The sequence below is a fragment of the Nicotiana tabacum genome, chromosome 22 (assembly GCF_000715075.1).
Source record: "Nicotiana tabacum cultivar K326 chromosome 22, ASM71507v2, whole genome shotgun sequence".
Lineage (NCBI taxonomy): Eukaryota > Viridiplantae > Streptophyta > Magnoliopsida > Solanales > Solanaceae > Nicotiana > Nicotiana tabacum.
The window spans coordinates 199,737,835-199,761,785 of NC_134101.1; the positions used below are offsets into that span (position 1 = coordinate 199,737,835).

At 35.4% G+C, this 23,951-nt stretch overlaps 2 protein-coding genes across 2 annotated transcripts; one reads left to right on the forward strand and one right to left on the reverse strand.

The window, feature by feature from the left end:
- Positions 1–4,738: 4,738 nt before the first annotated feature.
- On the reverse strand, positions 4,739–8,580 carry LOC107809747 (IAA-amino acid hydrolase ILR1-like 3). The gene is made up of 5 exons (XM_016634421.2): positions 8,132–8,580; positions 6,229–6,354; positions 5,826–6,140; positions 5,585–5,713; positions 4,739–5,307 (listed from the first exon to the last, which is right to left on the reverse strand). The coding sequence occupies exons 1-5, from the start codon at positions 8,501–8,503 to the stop codon at positions 4,933–4,935; spliced, it is 1,317 nt and encodes a 438-aa protein (XP_016489907.1). The 5' UTR covers positions 8,504–8,580; the 3' UTR covers positions 4,739–4,932.
- An 11,788-nt stretch (positions 8,581–20,368) lies between these two features.
- Positions 20,369–22,963, forward strand: LOC142176736 (uncharacterized). The gene is made up of 2 exons (XM_075244970.1): positions 20,369–21,094; positions 22,708–22,963. The coding sequence occupies exons 1-2, from the start codon at positions 20,596–20,598 to the stop codon at positions 22,755–22,757; spliced, it is 549 nt and encodes a 182-aa protein (XP_075101071.1). The 5' UTR covers positions 20,369–20,595; the 3' UTR covers positions 22,758–22,963.
- The last annotated feature ends 988 nt before the right edge of the window (positions 22,964–23,951 follow it).

Consider the following 23,951-nt stretch of genomic DNA (forward strand, 5'->3'; position numbering starts at 1 on the left):
TTAAGAGCTAGAATAAGAGCAATTGCTTATTTACCCATTACAAACCTCTTCCTCTTCCAATATGGTACAATGTTCCTTCATCAAGGAGGGAATCTCAAATGAAACTCAAATATTTCATTTTCCCTCCATTTCCCATTCACACTCTTTTAAGAATTAATATACATAAAAACCCAACAAAATCGATAATGGGGCCCACATCTTGGAACCCGTCAAAAGTTACAAAATATGAACGTCCATTCAACTACGAGTCCAACCATACAATTTTTACCAAATTCCAATATCAACTCGACCTTCAAATCCTCAAATTTAGACAAGAGGGTTTTCAAAATCTTCCAACTCAAAACACAGATTAAATGCTAAAAACGGTAATAGATTCGGGTATTTCAACCAAAATTGAGTTAAAAACTCTTACCCCGATGACTTTCTTGAAAATCTGCCAAAAATCATCTCTTCCCAAGCTTCAAATCGTTAAAAATGCATTTTCAGAACTTAAGTTCTACTGTCCAGACATTTGCCTTATGCGATCGCGAACAAATGCACGCCATCGCGAAGAACAATTTTCAGTGCCCCAAAAATTAACCCTACGCGATCGTGGATTCCTCCACGCGATCGCGAATCACAGCTTCCTCAACCCTACACGATCGTGGACAGCCACACTCGATCGCATAGCATAGCACGTGAAGTTCCAGCTCCCTCCTTTACTCTATGCAAACGCGGCTTAATCCACGTGTTTGCGTAGCACTGCTGACCAATAGCTTCGCGATCACGGACCTCCCTACACGATCGCATAGAACAAAACCTCCGCTGCCCCATTAAGCCTACACTCGCGGAACTTCCCAAACGATCGCATATAAGGAAACCAGAAGCACCAGAGTTCTGCAACTCCAAGGCTCCGAATGCGCCGAACATGATCCAAATTACACCAGAGGCCCTCGGGACCTCAACCAAATATACCAACAAGTCCTAAAACATCATACGAACTTAGTCGAGGTCTTATATCACATCAAACAATGCTAAAAACACGAATCACACCCCAATTCAAGCCTAATAATATTAGTAATTTCAACTTCTACATTCGATGCCGAAATCTATCAAATCAAGTCCGATTAACCTCAAATTTTACACACAAGTCATAAATGACCCAACAGAGCTATTCTAATTTCCAGAATCAGATTTTGTCCCCCATATCAAAAAGTCAACTCCCGATTAAACTTCCAAACTTTCATTTTCCTATTTTCGCCATTCCAAGCTAAAATTTAAGTACGGACCTCAAAATAAATATCCGGACACACTTTAAAGTCCGAAATCGCCATACGTAGCTATTGAAACCATCAAAATTCCATTCCGAGACCGTGTACACATAATTCACCATTCGGCCAAATATTTCAACTTAAACTTTAAATCTTGGAACTATGTGTTCCAATTCATTCTGAAACCTCTCCGACAAGTCTCATAATTATAATTGAACACAGAATAAGTAGTAAATAGGGGAACAAGGCTGTAATATTCAAAACGACTGGTTGGATAATTACAATAGGTACCACAAGAATAACAAGAAAACAAGACGGGACAACATCGAGAAACTATGTAAAAGCAGCATACACCACAAGATAGTAAGATGATTGAAATGTAAAAAAAAAAGACGGGTATTCAAATAAGCCTACTACAAACCAAATGTGAGAGTACATACTAACACTACCAGTATGGATAATCTAGACTTCCTAACCTACTATCCTAATCGTCAACCTCCACACCTTCTTATCACGAGTCATGTCCTTGGTCAATTGTAGTTGCGCCATGTCATGCCTAATCACCTCACCCCAACTCTTCTTCGGCCTACCTTTACCTCTCCTAAGGCCTTCCAATGACAACCTCTCACACCTACTTACCGGAGCATCTGTACTTCTCCTCCTCACATGTCCAAACCATCTAAGCCGTGCTTCTTGAATCTTGTCCTCAATAGGGGTCACACCCACCTTATCCCGAATAACTTTATTCCGAACCTATCTGATTTGGTGTGCCCGCACATCCATCTCAACATCCTCATCTCTACTACCTTCATCTTCTAGACGTGGAAGCTCTTGACTGGCCAACACTCAGCCCCATACAACATAGCTGGTCTTACCACCGCTATATAAAATATACCTTTAAGTTTTGGTGGTACCTTTTTGTTAAACAAAACACCGGAAGCAAGTCTCCATTTCATCCATCTCGCCTCAATACGATGTGTGACATCTTCATCAATCTCCCCATCCCCTGTATAATAGACCCAAGGTACTTAAAACTTCCCTTCCTAGGAACGACTTGTGAATCCAGCCTCACCTCCCATTCCACTCTATGAGTAGCACCATTAAACTTACACTCAAAGTATTCTGTCTTGATTCTGCTCAGCTTGAAACCTTTAGACTCCAAGGTCTGTCTCGACACCTCTAACATCACGTTAATACCGTCTCACCTCTCATCAATCAAAACAATGTCTTCTACAAATAATATGCACCACGGCACCTCCCCTTGGATATGGCGAGTCAATACATCCATCGCCAGGGCAAACAAAAAAGGGTCGAGTGCCGACCCTTGATGCAACCACATCATGACCGGAAAATGGTCCGAGACACCTCCCACTGTCCTCACACAGGTCTTCGCTCCCTCATACATATCTTTAATTACCCTAACGTAGGCTACATGTACCCCTCTAGCCTCCAAACATCTCCACAGAACCTCCCATGAGACTTTATCGTAAGCCTTTTCTAAATCGATGAACACCATATACAAGTCCCTCTTCCTATCCCTATATTGTTCCATCAATCTCCTAACAAGCTGAATGGATTCCGAAGTCGACCCCGGCATAAACCAAACTGGTTCTCAGAAATAGACACTCTTCTCCTCACCCTTAGCTCCACCATCCTCTCCAACACCTTCATAGTATGACTAAGAAGCTTAATACCCCGATAGTTGTTGCAATTTTAGATATCACCCTTATTCTTGTATAAAGGAACCATCGTGCTCCATCTCCACTCTTCGGGTATCTTTTTCGTCCTAAAAATAACATTAAATAACCTTCTAATTACAAAATAAAAATATTTAAATGAGGAACTTGCTGAAAAGTTGGTATTTTACTAACTTATCTTGTCTTTAAAACTATATTTTTCCTATGTTTGAGTGATAAAATCATGTGTTTAATGTCATTTACTTCTATATTACAGGTTCTATGTGATTTAGAAGTGATCTTGAAGAAACCAAGTGAAACGAGTCAAAAAGAAGATGAAAAGAAGAAAATCTAGAAAATGCTCTCAGTTGTCGCAAATGCGACACATTTCTGGGAAATGCGAACAAAGCAGTCATGGGAATTGCGAGTGGACCACCGCAATTGCGAAGGAAGACCAATCAGGCAGTCTTCGCAAATGCGAAGAGGACTTCGCAAATGCGAAGAAGACTTCGCAAATGTGAAGTCAACCCAGGCAGTCAACCTTCGCAAATGCGAAGTCTTGATCGCAAATGCGAAGGTCAATAGTATGGTCATAATTCGCAATTGCGAACTTTTGTTCGCAAATGCGAAAATCGTGCTTCAGTTCTGGGCAATTATTCATTGCATATTTTTTGGCCCCAAATCCTTTAATACCCAAATCAGCTTATTTGTAAAATATCTTTTGGCTTATTTTCAGTCTTAGGGCTAGAGAGAATAAGGTTGGAAGCTAGGGTTTATGCACTTACACTTGGGTTTTGAAGATTGTGGTTAAGAATTTCTTACTCATTTGTACTCATTTCTTCATTTCCTTGCTTTGAATTGATTATCTAAGTGTGTAGTATTGTATCCAACACTTGAATCTTGTTTATGGAAATATTCATATTTAAAGTGTGGATTAAATACCTTGTTGTGCTTATGTATTGAATGATTTTTTATCTTTTATGAAGTGAGTTATTATTTTTTTAATTATTCTTGTTCTTTAATGTTTCCAAAGGGATTAACTAACCCTAGGACTCGCCCATTAACTCCGAATTAATTTTGGGAAAGATTATTTGGGTTGGGAAAGATTAATTAACAAGAACTTGAGGCTTTAACCCTCATTTTATAGATTCTACCTAGGGATAGGATTGAACTACTTGTAGCCATATCCGAGTGTGCTTAATCTCTTAATTGTTTTAGGGATAATTCAATTAGGAAGTCTTGTTAGTCTTTGGAAGAAGCTAATATAGAATAATTACTCGTGACTAATTAACATAAACTCGCTCATATTTGTAAAATCGTGAAATATTGGATCCTTACTTGAGTGTAATTCCCGATGCATCCATCCTTGTAGCCATTGATCATTTTACTTGCTTTCTAGGTTAGTTTACATTTCGCATTTAGGTATAAATCTTTTCTAAAATCAATTCTAAGTGTTTGACATTGCATAATAAGTGATAATTCTCTTACATTCCTAATCGCCTACATATTGTTCTCTGTGGGATTCGATCCCGACTCATAATTGGGTAAATTATATTGCATACGACCGTATCCATTTACTTTTTAGTAGTGGATTTGAACGTCATCACTTGCTAATTACAAAAGAAAACTCAAAAGAACAACAACTCTCGACTTAAACGGTTCTTGCATAAACTAAAAATTAGCAACTGTTTTGCATAAACTATTTATATGAATTATAGAAGCGATAAAAACAAAAATACACCTTGAGACCCTAAAAGGGGGGGGGGGGGGAGGGGGAGTATATGGAAAAAGCCGAGAAACATGACAGACTCAGTTGCTAGCAGTTCAATCATACTATCTAAAACTATATCTCACATCCGTGAATTATCCAAAACATAATCTGGCGGGGAAAAAAATCAAGCATATTGATGTTTCTGCCAATAAAGAAGCCAAATCTCAACATTTTTGTTAACAAGCAAGATGATTGTTCGATTGCCAAACAGTAACAACAACCAATATCTATTGTTTCACTCTGACTCAGAATGTGTATCCATGTAAGATATGGCAACAGCAGCATGGAGGGCTGCTCCTATTGGAAGAACTTCTTCATCAATGGTGAAGTATGGGGAGTGCAAACCTTTAATAGCAGACACGGCTGTTTTATTTTGTGTCCCAATGAAGAAAAATGCAGTTGCCATCTTCTGGGAATAGAACCCAAAGTCCTCTGCAGCCATTAAAGCTGGGGAATGCTGCACGTTACTCTCGCCAAGCAAGATTTCTCCAACTCTTTTACCATGATCATAGATAGTAGGATCATTTATAGTTGGAGGATATGGCCTCATTTCCTCCATGAAATCAATGGTGGCAGAACATTGATGTACTCCTGCTTGAGTCTCAATGATCTGTGAGTAGCAAGTATTTCTAGTGTTACTCATCAACAATAACATTTAATATATACCCAACAAGATATTACTAGAAAGCTGAACTATAGTGAGTAATGTGGAAGAATTTATTCTGAAAGGTAAAGCACAAGTTGTAGATTTATCTGTTGACCCTTCTATTGACTGATATTGCAGGTGAAGTTAGCAAAGCTACAGTTTATATAGAAGCTCAAATGGTCGGGAAGTTCTTTAGAAGTTGGGGAGGGACTTGGTCCCCTCGCAAAACCCTGATGCATACCTCTTTGATCCTCTGCTTAAGATAGGAATATCCTTCTAATGTCATGAACCGGAAGGTTCCACCAAACCTTACACTTGCAGGGATTACATTTCCAGCTTGACCACCATCTACAAATGTAACAGAGACAACCTGCATATAATTACAAATCAACAGGGATCTTTAGACCATTCTGCTTGGAATTTAGGATTCTAAACAAGAAGCAGATTATATTGTAACTAAATGGAAACATAGCGATAAATACCCTAGGCTCCAGAGGATCAGTTTCTCGAGAAATAATTTGTTGGAGTGCAAGAACTGCCATAGAAGCAGCCAACATTGGATCCCTAGTTTTATGTGGTGTTGCTGCATGGCCGCCTTTCCCTTGCACCACTGCAGTAAACCTGCTTGATCCAGCCATAATAGGACCAGGTCTCGAACCAATAGTGCCTACGGGCATAAATGGCCAGACATGCAAGCCAAATATTGCTTTAAACCCATCTAATGCGCCTTCTTCTAACATATAGGAGGCACCCGCATAACCTTCTTCTGCAGGTTGGAAGACAAGCTTAACTGTGCCCTTCAGTTCCGAGTGAAGTATTAGCCAAATAAGTTTATTAGAATTTAGAAAAACATGGTTAGGTCATCAATAATAATTATTATCCTACCTTCAACTTGTCCCTTCTGTTCTGAATCAATCTGGCTGCTCCAAGCAGCATGGTGACATGAGCATCATGGCCACAGGCATGCATTTTGCCATCAATCTTGCTTTTGTACTCCCAATCTACCAACTCCTTCAAAGTTACACTTTGAATCAGTTAGCCTAGTCATCGTAGAGGAATTCTATCTTCTAGTAACATTTGAGAAAGCACGATTGACCAAAGATGAAATTCTTTCTCTAGTACAAACATTTAACAAAGCACAGATTGAGCAAGGATGATAATAAGATCAATATTCTGGTCATTCTTTTTGCTGCCTCCCAAGGGGGTCGCAGAACAGAATAGTGTGACCTGAGAAATACCCTTGTTTCAAGTACAGCTCACCAAACTACAATATATAGTTAATTCAGAAACATATTTTCAACTCTCAAATTTGCAATTGTTCTCAACCTTCCATTTGAATCTACTTCTGCTTAACAGCTAGTGAAAGAAATGAATGATTTGCTTGTAATCAAACATGTTACACCAAAATGTCACATTATCCTCACACATAAGTATGATATAACTGACACATAATGTGTTTGTTGTGGAATCCTCAAATAGAAGATAAGGCGAGCATCACATCAATTTCCTAAAGTTCAACCAAATGGCAGTTTTGACAAGAAAGACAGAAGATCCACAACGTCAACTTCTTAGCAGCCCAGCACTGAGGAATTTGGCTTGCAAAGGAGGGAGGTGAGAACAACAAAAAATTTGATGATATGGTAAAGGAGCCAAAAAGATGAACGAATGGTAATTTCAAGCCGCCGAAGTTATACACTGTCAGATGCATGCTTGATGTAACTGATACAGTAGTTTGGTGGTTGCATCCACATCACGAAGAATATGTTTCACTCTTTCTTTTTCATAAGGAAGACTAGGTTTAACTTTTAGTGGCTTATATTGGAGATGCTAGGGTGGACTCAATCTTTTCTTCAAGCATGTAACAAATAATGTTAATTTACTGTTTAACCTTAGAATTTTAAGTAGAGTTTGCTAATTGCTACACATTCCAAATTCTAACTACAGAATGATTGAAAATCTCTCTCACCTAGCACCACAAGGAAAGTGATTTCCCCTTCTTCAATCACTACGTATAGCTTACAGGTTCATTATAGCATTACTTGTTCTATAAAGCTCAGCTGGGTGCATATGATTTACCCCTCAAGCCTGTGCAGTGTCAAGAAAACTCATCAATCTTAAAGTCTTTCCTTGAGTTACAAAATAACCAAGTAACTTTATCCTAATTAGCTGACTTTAAAGGCTAAGTTGACCAATTCTGTGAGATATTTCACCTAAATCATCCTTATCAAAGAATATTTCACCTAAGTTATTTAGAGTTTAAAAAAAAAAAACTCTATTGCACACAAGAAAGATACTATCAAATAATTAAGCTTGTGTTTCCGAGAAACTCAGTACAGTATATAAGTAACTGATGGGAAGAAAAGAAAAAAAAAAACACAGATGCACACAAAGGGCAAAAGTAAAATAAAAATAATGATCATACTAAAAAACTTAACCCGATATGTGTTTCATTCACAAAATGCAGCCATAAATCAGTTGACAGAAAGTTTTTGTAGCAATTACAATTTCATTCACAAAATGCAGCCATAAATCAGTTGACAGAAAGTTTTTGTAGCAATTACACCCCCCCCCCCCCCATTTTCCCAACCAACCAAATCAATGCAATCATCTAACAAAATAACAAATCATTGGATGGTAAATTCGGCTGCCATAAATGCATAATATGGCAAAACCAAAAGAATAACAACTAAATAAGATCAATCCTTTCAATATTATTGGGTTTCTTTCACAAAACATAACTATGACTAACCAGTTTTATGATAGTAAATAGAAGAAGCAAGAAAGAGACCTGAAGGGGGAGAGCATCCATGTCAGCTCTCAGACCAAACCAAGGTTGAGCACCTGACCCTATGCTTCCCACCAAACCAGTTTTAGCCACTGGCCAGGAGTACTTGACGCCAAGTGAGTCCAGCTCATTTCGGATGAGTTGACTGGTTTGGTGCTCTTGAAATGACAATTCTGGGTACTCATGGATTCTCCTTCTCACCCTTCTCAACCAATCCAAAAACTCGGGTTCCCTCGCCGACTCCAGAAGCTCCCGAGTTAGTGACTCCGTTTCAGATCCCAAATGAGTTTCTGTATCTGCAGCCGATGAATTGTACGGAAAGCTCGTCGATAGCAATGTCAATATGAGTATCAAGTCTATGCAAAACGAACCCATCACTGGAAACCACCAAAGTCTTAAGGTCCTTAGGCTCCGTCACTCCCAAATGAATCAAAATAATTGGACTTTAATTTTGTTACCATTGTATCGTATGGTATTGTTATTTAAATACAATATTTATTTTCATTGTTACTTAAATTTTATTATATTGCATTGTTAAATTCGTCGTTACATAACGACAAAATATGCTACTTTATGTAACGATCGATTTGGTGTGGTTGCGTCGTTACCTTGTCTTTTTCTCTCTATCTCACCCTTTATTATTATTAAATTATTTTATTTATCATTTACCCTGCCCTTTTATATAGTAATTTTACGTTGTATCATAATTTTTCTTTATAATATTACAAGTTTATTCTTCATATTACTGGTGCATGTTATCATAAAACAATAGCAAACGATACAATCTATCAAAATATTGTATTTATCAAACGATGCAGTGCAATACAATACAGTACGATACGATACATTATTAAATGATGCGTAACAACCATCCAAACAAACTGTTAGTTGTAATTGTTTTATCCTATTGTATTTCTACGAGCGTTTTAAAAGGCGTGGGCGTAAGGCGAGGCGTAAGCCCGAGGCAGGGGCGTAAGTCCCATAAGCATTTAATTTTTAATATTTTATAAATAATATAGTAGCAGCAATATTTATAAATAGGTAAAATTACATAAAAAATGAAAAAAACTAATATATATATATATATATATATATATATATATATATATATATATATATATATATATATATGTGTGTGTGTGTGTGTGTGTGTGTGTGTGTGTGTGTGTGTGTGTGTGTGTGTGTGTGTGTGTGTGTGTGTGTGTATACACTACTTAGAAGCACAAGTAACATGAATTGAAAAGAATAAAATTTTCTACATTGAGGAACTAAAAAGATGACTAGCCTGTAATTTGAACTTTGAATAACTTGCTGCTATGAAGGAGAATGAAGTTCTCTTTGTATTTGTAATTTTTTTTGAATATTCGTTACTTTTGGGAGATATTAATAGACTAACGAACAAGATAAATAATTGGGAAGACCATAAATTAGGGTTTCAATCAATAAAAAAGGTCTTGACTTTTAAATTTACTACATTTCAGTTCCTTTTTAAATTTTTTGAGTAATTACCAAGCTGATTTTTGAGAATTTGGGTATTATATGAAAGACTTATTCAACTAATTTTGTTTTAATTTAAAAAGGTTTCCGGGGCTTACGCCTCACTAAAATAATGTGCCTCAAACGCCCGGGCTTATTCCTCACTAAAACAATACGCCACAAACGCCCGGGCGTACTCCTCGAATTGCTGGGCATACGCCCCGAATTGCTGGCCATACGCATCTTAAGACTTTCGCCCCACACCATCGCCTCGGGATATTTTTGGTGCGCCTCCCTCCAGGGCTCGTCTCGGAAATGCCTTTTAAAATACTAATTGCTACTTTAAATAAAATATTTGTTATAATTGTCATTTAAAATTTATTGTGTCATATTAGTAAATTCATTGTGACACAATAATAAAAAGATGAATTATATTAACAATTAGTTTATCTTGGTGGAATTGTTACACTATTCTTCTTCCTTTTCATTTGACCCAAATTCCACTAGAGTCGTGATAACACTTAACTCCACCTCTAGATAAACCAACAACACATTAACCACGAACAAGATTAAAAACATAATAAAGTTTAGTAGGATAACATAAATAAGTCAAAAAAGTACGATGATACATCAATACTACCCCAGAACTGGTGTTACAAAATTGAGCTACTACAATCGTATCATAATCCAAGTATATGAAACATAACATATGTATTGTCCGAATGAAAGAAACACTAATAGATAAATGATAGAGGTGACTTCAAGGCACTATGGGTCGACCAAAACAACTTTACCTTGAATCTTCAAATCTGCTCCTACGCAGTCTCCTAGGGCAGTTAAGATGTGCAACAAGTGCAACATGAATATAATAATCAATGTATACTTAGTAAGTAACATTGAGTGACCCCTTCTAAGTAGTAGCAACATTTTGTAGAAAAAATACTACCTTTATATATAATGTATATGTCACGATACCAAAATCTTACATTTAGGATCGTTATGCTACTTAGTCTCTACAACTAGACAAGCCTATCATACAACAATATCAGACAAGATATAACAATTTCATATTAAATAAAACTACGAATGATGGACCAAAACACAAGCAATAACATAATACAACTTTCAAAAATCTCAAAACCCAGTAATACACAGTCATAAGCTCTACGAAGAGTACACAGGACATTCCAAAATACAATACTATTTGGATTACAATTAAACAGTAGCATAAATAAAACAACATGGTGACTGCGAGGCCTGCCAACGGAACGACAGGTATACCTTGAAGTCTCCAACCGCACATGCACAACCCTCTAAACTAATACCATCTGAAGTACATAGATCTGCACAAAAATATGCAGAAGCATAATATGGGTACATCACAGCGGTACCCAGTAAGTATCAAGACTAACCTCGGTGGAGTAGTGACGAGGTTCAAGTCAAAACACTCACTAGACATAAACATGTGCAAGTATATAAATATAAAGCTAAAAGTGGAAAGAACATAAATATATAGCTAACAACGGAAAAAATATTAATATAAAACTAACAATGGAATAATAGAAAAAAAAAAATAGAAACAAGAAGTAACAGATAATAAAGCAGCAAAATAATCAGAACACAATTAAAGTATGAATAAAGTCAATTAAAAAATCAAGTGACAATTCAAGTAATCAGGTCGTTCCAACACATGATTTACAACAAGAATCACCCCGAGAAACTACACCTCATAATTACAAACCATAGGCCACAATCACGAATCTTACACACATGGCACCTTGTGCCCACATTATCTATCACCTTCGCACGATAAATATCTCGTGCCACAACATAAGTCTTACCCGCACGACAAAGTCCACGTGCCATCACGCACATCGTATCCGTGTAAATTGCCCATAAAATATTCGAAGGATTTATTTTAATAAAGTAAGGCATGATAACAACTTAAATAGAGTAAAGCTCAAATTAGATAATGAGTTTATTTTAGGAATCAAATAAAGTAAAACAAAGTGTTAATACCCTCAAACCCGCTTAAGCTATACAATCTTTGTCAGTTTCCTACCTAAACTATCGCATGTCCCCGAAAACCCCCTGAACTATATCCCCATTCATAATAACGCCCTCCATCTCTTATGTGACATATTGTGTGAAATAAATCGCCTAAGAGTGCGTGAAGGGTGACAATAACCATTAGGAGTGGCAAAAGGGCGGGTTGGGTCGGATATGATTCGGGTCAAAAATGGGTAATGAAAAAATGGATAAATTATCCGCCCCGATCCATATTTAATATGGATAAAATATGAGTTAACCGGCGGATAATATGGATAACCATATTATCCATGACTTCTTGCATATGATCGCTTTTCGGAGAATTCTTTGTCTCCCTAACTTGAGGAACTCCCAATTTGAAGCTTTACAAATGTAAAAGTTAGACCCATTGGTTATCCATTTTCTAAATGGATAATATGGTTATTATCCATATTTGACCCGTTTTTAAAAAGTTCATTATCTAAACCATTTTATAGTGGATAATGTGGGTGGTTAATTATTTTCTTTTAACCATTTTGCCACCCCTAATAACCATTAAAATGGGACCACCTGACAACAACTAAAGGTTAATTTGCCCCCTTTTCTAAAACTTATATTTTATCCTCTTTTTCTTTATACTACACCTTTTCTTCTCCAATTCTTCATTTTAATCCATTTGAAATTTTCTTTCTCTTATTATTATTGAATTTATTTCTTATCTTTCTCATTTTATCCATCCTTTCAATCTTACCAAAATTTATTTAAAAAAAGGAACACAAAATCCCCAACAAAAAGGAAAAGGCATAAAACTTTTTTAATAAAACACAATGGTGCCCAATAAATGTTTCTTATTCGTCTTCTCTATTTCTTACTTGTCTTCTTTGTTTCTTACCCAACAAATATTTGAATACTTACTTGTCTTCTTCTTCTTCCTCCTCCTCCTCCTCCTCCTCCTCCTCCTCCTCCTCCTCCTCCTTCTTCTTCTTCTTCTTCTTCTTCTCTATCTTTGTTTACTGATATAAATTGCAAATCTCAATAAACAATCACAAAACCCTAAATTTTATCCTGATTTCGAATAGTAGCAATAATAGACAGAGAAATCGATGGTAGAAACCCTGATTAATGAAGAGAATTGCTACTTAGAGAAGGTATCTCCCATCTCCGATGAGAGAATTGTTTCGAAGAGAGCAAAGATACCAATACTTTGAGAGTTAAATGATAGAATAAAATCCTTTTTTTATTTTTCCATGTAATTAGATTAAGATATATTAATTAAGAATGATTTTAAGATTAACGTAACTAAATATCGACGTGGATGGCCGCATGGAAGGTTTTAAAAATTATTTGGAGTGTGTATCATGCGCACTAGTAAGAATGAGACGGGGAGTTTTAACATGAAGGGGGATATAGTTCAGGGGGTTTTCAGGGACAGGCGATAGTATAGATAGGAAACTGACAGATATTGTATAGTTTAGGCGGGTTTATTACATTCCGCATTTTCATACGTTAAAGTTTCGTCGTAAGTTAATCGACGTAAGTTCGGGAATGAGATTATTTTGAGATCATAAGTATTATGCTATTTCAAACTAGTAATGAGTTAATTCGTGAAGGTGTTAGGGTAAGCAAATCAAAGAAAATGGGTTTCGTCAAAGTTGGCATGTTGGGATAAAATATGGACCGAGCTAAAATACTCGGTATTTATGGACTAGTGCCATACAAAGTACCACATGACCATGATAGTAAGGTTTATAAGGTGTGTTAAAAATAAGTAGTATTTTACGTAATTTGAGATAATTCCTAATAATGTGGATAATTGGATAATTATTGGTTAACGAGGATTAATAATTAATTAAGAAACTAAGTGGCTTGGAAATTGTGATAAGGATAAGGCCCCTCCCCGTATGGAAGCAAACCACCTTATCATTCATGACTTATTAAGTCATTAGATAAGGTGGCAAATTATGGGATATAGTGGCTGCCACATCCACCTATAAGACATCCAAAAACCTTAAGATTTTGTAGGATGGCTAAGTATGATTTTTTAAGAAAATCTTTGTAAGAAAAATAGTAAGTAACGTGAGTGTTCAAAATATGCATCTGCATATATCACCTAATCATGTAAGGTCTTCAACAATTCAAAGTAACGTGAGATTTTGTAATTATAAGGGAGTACAATGCAATCTTTCTCAAGAATATCATATGGATTTTCCCTCTACTCCGATTTGCCGTTACGTGTTTCATCGCGATTGGCATGTGTTAGAAGGATTACCAAGAAAATTGGCTCAGGTATGTTAAGGCTAAGCTCTTCCTTTATTTTAGCATGATCTCGTAATTACACGAGTTTGATAACGAGGCATAAAGAAAAATTCATATCCTGGAATTTACGTATATTTTGCTAGTCTCGCAAGTTACGTATATTTTTCTAGTTTTGTAAGTTACAATATTCTCTTTATCGGGACTTCATATTCATTTGAGTATTTTCTTCTTCCAGCCAAGAGATCAGAGAGTCCATATATATAGTATTACAATATTTTCATTACCATCGAGCTATAATCCTATTGGGTAACCTCTGATCTGATGGTAAGTTATATACCGAGCTTACTGTGGCTGAGCGCCTATGAGAGAGACTAGTTGGTTGAGATACAGAGCCTAGTATGACCGAGCGCTTATGAGCGAGCCTAGTTGGTCGAGATATAGAGCCTAGTATGGCTGAGCGCCTATGAGCGAGCCTACTATGACAGAGCAGTTATATATATATACCGAGCCTTATAGGGCCGAACAACTATTTTACTTACTATATTGAGAGAGCCGAGTCAGTATCAGCAGGTAAGCATATCTTTAGATAGAGAGAGCCTTATAGGGCCGGACAACTATTTCACTTGCTATATTGAGAGAGTTGAGTCAGTATCAACTGGGGAGCATATCTTCAGATTATCTTTGACTCCCAGTTACTTTCAGTTATTATATTATCAGTTCAGTTTTAGCTTTTTGTATATTGCCTTACATACTCGGTACATTATTTTGTACTGACGTCCCTTTTTTTGGGGGCGCTGCATTTCATGCGTGCAGGTTCAGATAAACATGCGGGTGGATCTCCTCATTAGGTGTTGACCGAGTTCAGCTTGATTAGTAAGCTCCATGCTCTTCGGAGTTGCCGGGTCTTAGAGCTTTATGTACATCTTGTGTATATATGTATATACGTTATGAGTAGGTCGGGGCCCTGTTCCGATCATAGTATATCCATAAGTAGAAGCTTGTAGATATATTCTATCAGCTAGTGCAGTATGCTGGGCTTGTAGGCCTTGTATGTGTATTTGGTTGGTTTGTCAGTTATGTCACACCTCCTTTTTTCCTACACCCCGGAAAGAGTATAAGGGAGTTTTTTTCAACTTAAAGTGACAATCGAAATGAGATTTATTTATTATTAAAAATTCAGAGTCGCCACTTGGGATAATTTATGGTGTCCCAAGTCACCGGTTCAAATCCTGAATCGAGGAAAAGATTGACTCTGTTTTACAGTTCGCGAACACAGAAATCCGGGTAAGGAATTCTGTTAACCCGGGAGAAGGTGTTAGGCATTCCCGGGTTCCGTGGTTCTAGCACGGTCGTTCAACTGTTATAATTGGCCTATTATCTGATTTTAATACATGTTTTAGCCTATGATTCAATTTTAACTTATTAATCGCTCTTATTCATTTTTTAGGAAGATTGCAACGTCATTTAAAATATGTCTTGAACCACGTCACCTAAATGCACCCGAGGTCCACGACACATTTTATTTAACGTTGTTGGGATTTGAATTTGGGTCACATGAAATGCACACCCGATTTTAGGAAGGTAATTTTAAATTATGCGGCTAAAGCAACTACACATTTTTCAACTTTGAGAGGGCCATAAAAAATTCGCTAAATGGCATGCCTCGAATTCTAAGGATTTAAAATTAATTAAATGAGGGCCATGAGTTTTGAGGTTTTATTGTGGATGGAGTGGTATAAATTGATAAGTACAAAAGGCCTAAAGAAATGGGTTAGCTACATGTATATCACTAGAGCCTTTTGTTATAGCATACTACAATTCAGAAAGGTGGAGTTGACATTTATGTGAAAATAACAAAAGACAGGTGCCAACTTTGGGTTCATCTTCATATTATCTTCAAAAGACCGACTTTCGCTTTCAAATTCTAGAAAGAAACTAACAAAATTTTATAACACAATAATGAATCTTAAATGACCATATGAGCACAAAAAAAAAAAACCATGCTGAGAACTATTTGGATGAACCAGAAGGAACAAAACAAACACGGACATACAAAAATGCATTTTAAACTTGATTATAACAAAGAACACTTAAAGTAATTAATTAATTTAACACTATGATAAAGAGAAAGCTGTAGTATCACCACTATAACTTCTACAGTACCATTTTGAAGCAGAGGAAGTTGAATTTTCACATGGTTAATTTAAGAAAATATGCAGCCAATAACATAAATTGAAGATAAGATCCTTCCACTAACGCAATCTATTTTTTTTACATCTTAATGTTGACAAATTGTTCAACTTCACATACTTCTTTAAATTTCAAAATATGAATATGGTGCTACATGAGCTTGAAATCTAAATGTAAACAAAACAATACCTGCTGGTTACAAGTCATGAGCCAAGAAAAATAGAAAAAAGTAAGAAAAAAACAAAGAAAAAAAAAACGAGACAGAGTCATGAACATACTAAAATAACATTAACATTTGTAAATCTCAATTCACTCAATCAAAGAAACATCATTCATGCGAACAGATTCTATATGAAAGAAACTTTATCAAAAGAACCAAATCAATTTGCTTCTGCTTCAATAAAGATGCTCCAACATTTTTTAACTCAAGAGCTTGAATTACATACCTATAAGAGAGTGAATTCAAATGAATAAAATCTGAAAATTGTAGAGTCAATACAGCAGCAACAACAAAATCTCTATCAACTCTTCTTCAAACCCAAGATTCAAGGCCCGAAATGTTGAAAGAAAAATTTAATGAAAATTTTCAATCTAAATTTCACTCCTCCCCCTCTCTTCTTTTCTTTTTTTTTCTTCTCAAATTTTCTCTTCTATTTATAGCAAAGTTTTCGACATTTTTCAGATTTTATTTTAAAAATATTTTATTATTTTTTAATTAAAAGAAATCCACTTACAAATTGCTTTATTTTTTTATAAAAAGAAATCCCACCTTTATTTACTTTAATTTTTTAAATTCCAACTTTAATTACTTTTATCTTATTTAAAATTCTACTTTTTTTACTGTTTAAAAGTGAATTCCACTTATTTAACTTTTCTTAAAAAAACAATCCACTTTCTTTTGCTTTTCTTTTAAAAATGCTACTTTCTTTTACTTTAATTTTTTTTTAATTTTCAGATACCTTTATATTTTTTTAATTCCAACTTTATTTTACTTTTTATTTTTTTAAAATTTCCACAAAACTTTACTTTTATTTTTTTTATTTTTCTACTTTCTTTTACTTTTTAAAAGAGAATTCCACCGACTTTTACTTTTATTTTTTTATTCAATACTTCCCTTTTTCTTATTTATTAAATTACTCCTGAAAATTAAAAAATAAATTAATATTTTTCAGAATTGTTTTATTATTTTTATTATTTTAAAAAAAATAAAAAAAATATTAATAGTAATAATTCACCTTTTAAATTTTGTATTTTTACCCTATAATAAAAAGTGTAATAAAGCTAAAAATTGTAGGTTAAAACCCCTAAAATATTTACATAGAAGAAGTGATAAAAAATTAAATATTATCAAAAATTAGGTGCTCACAATCGGTAGCCACGTCAGCAGCGGACCTCTCTAGGCAAGTTCCTAGGGCTAAGTTTTTTATTAATAAAAGAACAGAAAAATACAACAAATAGGAAAAGTACAAATAAGGGGGACAATAGCACCGGTATTGTTACCCATATGCCTTGGCTATATAATCACTCCTCTGCGCCTCACACTGCCTTATGATGACAGCCTCATGTAGAGGATTCATGGTGTAGCTGTCGGCAACGTCTCACGAGGGCATATAATCTCATAACCGTGTGGATATTTTCCAAAGGCATAGGACCAAGGCAACACAAACCGGGCTAACCTTACCTTACTAATCCTATTGAGGCAAATAAAAAGCCTCGCCAATTAACCAGAATGCAAAAAGTAAGAACTTGAGAGGACCAAGTATTCTATGATCATCACAGAGTTTATAACATACTCTGTGATGAGATTACAGATGAGGATACTGATACAGTGATAGAATAAGATGATGAAAGAATTAAAATGTTGTCCCTTCTTGTCGAAACTTGAAAGTTCTTCAATTTGTAAGTCTTTTTCAACATCGTCCCAATTGTTCAAGAAGTATTCAAAATTCATGATATCTTTTTAGAGCGGGTGGACCTTGTTGATGTTGTTGAGGCAGCCTTCTTTTGTTTGGCATTTCTCATTGGAGGTCGCCTAACACTTATAATATCACTGACTTTGTCGTCTTTGTCTTCCGACATTTTAGAATCCTTCACCTCTGATTCCTCTATCTCACCAAAATAAACTACATCATCGTAGTCTATTGGGGGAACCCATATCTTATACAGTGAAAGATCTTCTTGTTCTTGTCTTGAACATGTTGCTACCTGCTTCTGTCTTGCACTACCTGGTTCTTGCCTTTTTGCCACTGATTTCTGCTTCCATGCAGTCGTTTTTGAACCTAATAAAAATCCTATTTTATGATGGTTTGGACTGCCCAAAGCATTCAATAATGAACGTTCGTGGTCTGTGATACACTGCTCACGTTCTGGAAATAAAATTGCTTCCTGTCGATCATGATTTCCAGCAGGAGTTGGACTCGCAAACTGCTCAATCACAGCTACTGCCCCTTCCTTTGCATTACCACTTTGTCGAGAAGGGAATCCAATTTCTTGACTGATTTCTTCAACTTCCTCATGCTGTTCTGCTATGTCTGCCCATGACTTGCAGTTAGAGTTAACTGCCTCCCGAAGCTCATTTAAATTCTGGACATGATCATCACTCGATTCATCACTCATCTCGTCTTCATGTGCATCATTTGCATGGTCAAACCCTTCATTTGGATTTTTTGTTACAGATGACATCATGGACAAAGTGTCTTGATTATGTGAATCAAAACTCCCATTTGAAGGTACCTCATGATTTGAAGTATTCAATCCAACTCCAACAAACTTCTTGGCATTAACCCCTTGTAAAGAGAACCCTTTATTTGCATTAAGAATTGCGTTTAAAGGGTTCAAATTTTCCAGAATTTGAGTACCAACAGTAGTAACAATTAAGTTAGGCTTGATGGAATTACTGGACTTTTTATGTTCTATCTCAGCCAACATCAATTGTCCCTTTGGATGTGATTCCTTCTCCCTAATAGCATGTTTATCAGAAGATGCTCGATCGTCTGTTGCTCGTGTTGCTCGATCTTTTTGCACATGAACATGTGCATCACAAGATGTTCGATCTCCTGTTGCTCGATCAACTTGCACTGCTCGATCTCCAGTTGCTCTTGATCTTGTTGGTCGACCAAATTGCACATGAACATGTGCATCAGTAGAGGCTCGATCAGGAGAAACTAAAAATTCCAGATTCTGTCCATCATTTGCACGATCAGCAATAGTTGCTGCTAAGATTTCTCCAGCACGATCAACAACTTGTTCATGATCAGCTGAGATTTCTCCATCAATAGCACGATCAGCACGATCTGCTGAGATTTCTCCAGTTCTAGAATTGTGCTGGAAATTTGAATGGATTTGCACATCATTTCCATCTGTTGCACGATCATTTGCAATAGCAGAAGCTTTTTGCAATAGCAGTAGCTTTTTTTGTTGTACTCCATGTGTAGTAGCAATAGCAGAAGCATTTTGCACTCCATCAGTTGAAACTGTAGGAATTGTATTATTAATTCCTTTGAGTGGACCCTTTTGAAAATATGCGTTACATCCTGTAGCCGGGTGAATATTTCCAGCTCCCTCATTCAACGTTGAAACAACTGCAAAATGCTTCTTTTTTTCAAAATCACCTTGGCCCGCATCATGGCCCTCATGTTTGTCAACTTTTTCGACCAGCTTGTCTATTTTATCAATATTTCGGCCATCATGGCCCTTGTAAGCACGTGATTTTTGCCCTATATGAGAATTACTCCCAAAAAATTCAAAAATAAAATAATTTTTCTTGGTGTGCAATTTTTGTGATATTTTGTGTAACTATTTGTATGTTTGTCTGTGCATGTTTATTTGTTAAATTATTAAAAATACAAAAATATATCGCATTTCACATGTAGGATTTAATTATACAATTGTTAGTAACTAAGTTTGTTTTACAAAAAATAAAAATTACAAAAAATAGGCATCGTTTGCATTTTTAGCATTTAATGTCCAAATATACAATTTTATGCTTAATTAATACTTAATTGTGCGGTAATTGTTATTGGGAGTTAATTTGCGCTTTTATAACTTAATTTAGTTCTTAATAATAGTTTGAGTATTTTTATAATTTAGTTTTAGAGAAATAAAAGAAGAAAAGAGAGCGAAAATATAAAGAAAGTCGGAATTGGGCCTCTTCTTCAAATTTAAGCCACAAGCCCAAAAAATGGCCCAATCTTCCCTACGACCCAGTCCATTTCGAACTGGGTCGACCCAGTCCATAACCCAAAAGACCCAAACCCCCTTTTGTCTTTCATTTTTTACAAAACAAAAACAAAACAAAAAAAAATTAAAAGAAGAAAACCCTAAAAACACTAAACCAATCCGCCACCCCTCCCATCATCTTCTTCTTCCCCAAAGCTACAAAAACCATGGCTGCCCCTCTCTCATTCCCTTCATCCCCACACCACACACACAACCACGTCGACAACACACACTCACACACAACCACGGCGACGTAGCACACACACAATCCGCGGCTTCACCAACATGAACGACCATCCATGTTCGATTCCTCCATTGTCGCTTCTGTTGCATCGTCTGCTTCTTCTGCTGCTGCTGCACGTCGAGCAGTTGGTTCGAAGCCACTCCGCCGCCACTGTTTTGTCGTCAACCAAGCAGACCACGCTGTTGCTTCTCCGTCGCAGCTGCTGCCCGTGTCCGCCATTGACGCAGCCATTTCTGCTCCTTCACCTGCTGCTCGACGTGCGCTGCTGCCTCTTCGCCATGACCAGCACTGCTGTTCACGTTTTTGTTACTGTGTTGCTGCTATTCCGTCGCTGCTGCCTTCCTTCTCGCGTCTAGCCATGGCTTCTACTGTTCACGCAGCTGTGGCTGCATCGTCACTTCATATTCTTCGCGAAAACCCTCCCAAACGCACCCCAACTGCTGCTGCTCACGTTTCCACCATGGACGAGCAAGCTTTGATGCTGCCATGGCCAGCTGCGGACTGCTGCTCCTTCCTCTCCATCTTCTTCGTTTATTCGTCGTTGTTTCGAATCGGTTAGTTGGTTTATGTTTTCAAATTTCGTCCATATTTTTTTGTTGTTCGTTGTTTTTCGGATTCAAAATCGATAAATGATTCAATGTTTGTTTTGTTTGTCCGTAGTTGAAATAATTTTAGTTTGTTCATATGTTTCGTTAAATTAATTTTCAGATTTCAAAATAGAAGTTTAATTAGTTGTTTTCATGTTTATTTCATGTTTGTATTATTGTTTAAGTAAGTATTTGTTAGTTTGATGTTTGTTAGATTCAAAGTGAAATTTAATCAACTATTTCTTCAATTTGTTTAATGTGTTTATGTATTGTTAGAAATTGTTAATATTGTTAAGTTCAAGTTTAAGTTCATAATTGTTTCTTCGTCGATCTTGTTATTTGTTTAAAGAATTTAGTTGTATTAAAGGAATATATTGTTTTAATCGTTTAATCCGTCTTGTTTGTTGTCTTAAAATAGATTCATTCATGTTCATACTTTGTTTGGATGATCTTGAATCCGAATTTTGTATAGTTTGATTTCTTGTTTACCATTTATGATTATTGCTTGAATTGTTCTCATAATCTTGTTTAAAGTTTAATATAAGAATTGTTTGTTGTAATGTTGTTAGAGTTGATTTTAAGTTCAATATGATTGAATTTAGAAATCTTCATACTTTGTTTGTTGTTGTTGTTGAATCCGAAAATAGGATTGTTTGTTGCTAAAATATTGTTCAATCAAATTTTAGTTGTTCTTTGTTGTTCAATTCGTGTTCATGTGATTTGTTGTTGAAATATTGTTAAAATCGTGTTCATGTGATATTGTTGTTATGATGTTCATCCATGTTCATATTGTTGTTTGAACATTGTTAGAAATTGATCATATTGTCTATATTTTGGTTAAGTTTGATTAATTGATGTGTTATAGCTGATGGGTAGTTTGGTAAATTTGTAGTACGTTCAGGGGTACTTTGGTAATTTCAGTAAGGTCGGAGGGGGTAGTTTAGGAATTGTACATTTTGAAATTGTTTATTTGAAGCATGGGGGACAAAATGAAATGGGGTGGGTTGTGATATGATTATTTAATATAAAGGGGGGACAAGATTTAATTTAAAGGGGAATCTTGCATTATTTTAAATAAAGCATGGGGGACAAAATATAATGGGGTGGTGTGATATGTTTATTTAATGTAATGGGGATGAGTGGAAAGATAATGGGTTGGGTAGAGAAAAAGTATTGATTTAATTGATTAAAAGATTTATGGAATGAGATTATATATATGTGAAGTCTTGAACACAAGACGGAGAGAGGAGAAATACAGAGAGAGAACACCTACAGACGAGAAAAAATACACACACAGATAGAGAGAAAAAACGGACAGAGAATAGAAGAGAGAAAAATTCCGAAAAAATATTTAAGCTTTCAAAATAAAAATAAAAGCTAAAAAATCTACTGCTTTCTTTCTTTGTTTGAAATTAGTATTAATGGTTGTTGTTTCATTTAAAGCTTAAAGCTTTTGTTTTTGGGATTACTACTCCACCGGTCTGTTACCGGTTTGTTACTGTTGCTGGGCAGTTGTTGCTGTTGCACTGTTATTACTGTTGCTGATTTTCATCTTCATTTTCTTTTGCTTCCAATATCAGGTACATATCTTTTAAACTCATGTTGTGAAGAGCTTCAACATGGCAAGTAAATGAAGTTTGAAATTATAAGGATGTCTTCTACTCATTTAAATTTTATTAGTTTAAATTTCAGTTTTGTTTTAGTTGGTTAATATAGTATTAAATCAATTAGTAGATTAGTTCTCTTTCTTAATAACTAATGGCTTAGTTATTTTAGGAACGCGATCAACTCATTTCTTTTAATATATGAAATAATGTCAATGATTTTTTTACAAAATATAGAGTTAAGTGTTTGCAAATAGTCGCATAGGTAGAGAATAAGAATTGGTTTATTTATCTCAAACTCAACCTTTGTAAACAAATTAACCAAACAATTATAACTTTGGACTAAAAACAAGTATATGAGAAGGATATGGGATTTACAAGCACGAATTGCAACATTTTATGTCAAGGATATGTAGAAATAGAATTCGCATTAAATATAACAATAAAAATTCTTCAGAAACTATTAATTTGTTTATCAAATTAATTCTTTTTCCAGTTTTATATGCGATTCGATTTTTGGATATGTTAATGTTGGATCCACGATAAAAATGGTAGTATCTTTAGTTACATGTTGTTTGTTTCTTTTTCATATCATTAATTCTTTAAAATTTGAATAGTTTTGAGGTATATAATTCATACGCGTAAAATAAGACTTGTAGCAACGCCTAATAAATTTTGAATTCTTTGTCAAGAAATTTGGTGGCATCCCAATCGGTAATTCTCCATGATTCTTACATTTAAAAATAGATGGATACAATAAACATTTATGGAAAATCTATACTACTATTAAGAATCTTTTGCATGATTAGGGATGCGTTCGCGTAACCTGATTATATTTCTAAAAGCAATTCGAATTATGCGTTCGCGCAGCTTCGAATGAACATTTAATAAAAAGGGGGCTCTTCGGAGAATATCAATATTAATTTCATATAACTCGAGATGTGCGGTTCAATATTTAATTATACAAGAGCGACGAACGTTCTTAATTTTATTTTTAGCACAATTTCGAACTTAAGTCTTCTTTTTTTATATAATAAAAAATTTCGAAAAAAAATAAATAATAATTATTATATTATCATTGTGTATACGTACGCGTGACACGATTTTCACGTTAAAAAATATTAATATATAAAACGAATACACGTACGCGTGATTCGATTCGAAGAAGGGTCTTTAATTATAAACAATCTAAATAGAAGCGGTAACAATAAAATCATGCA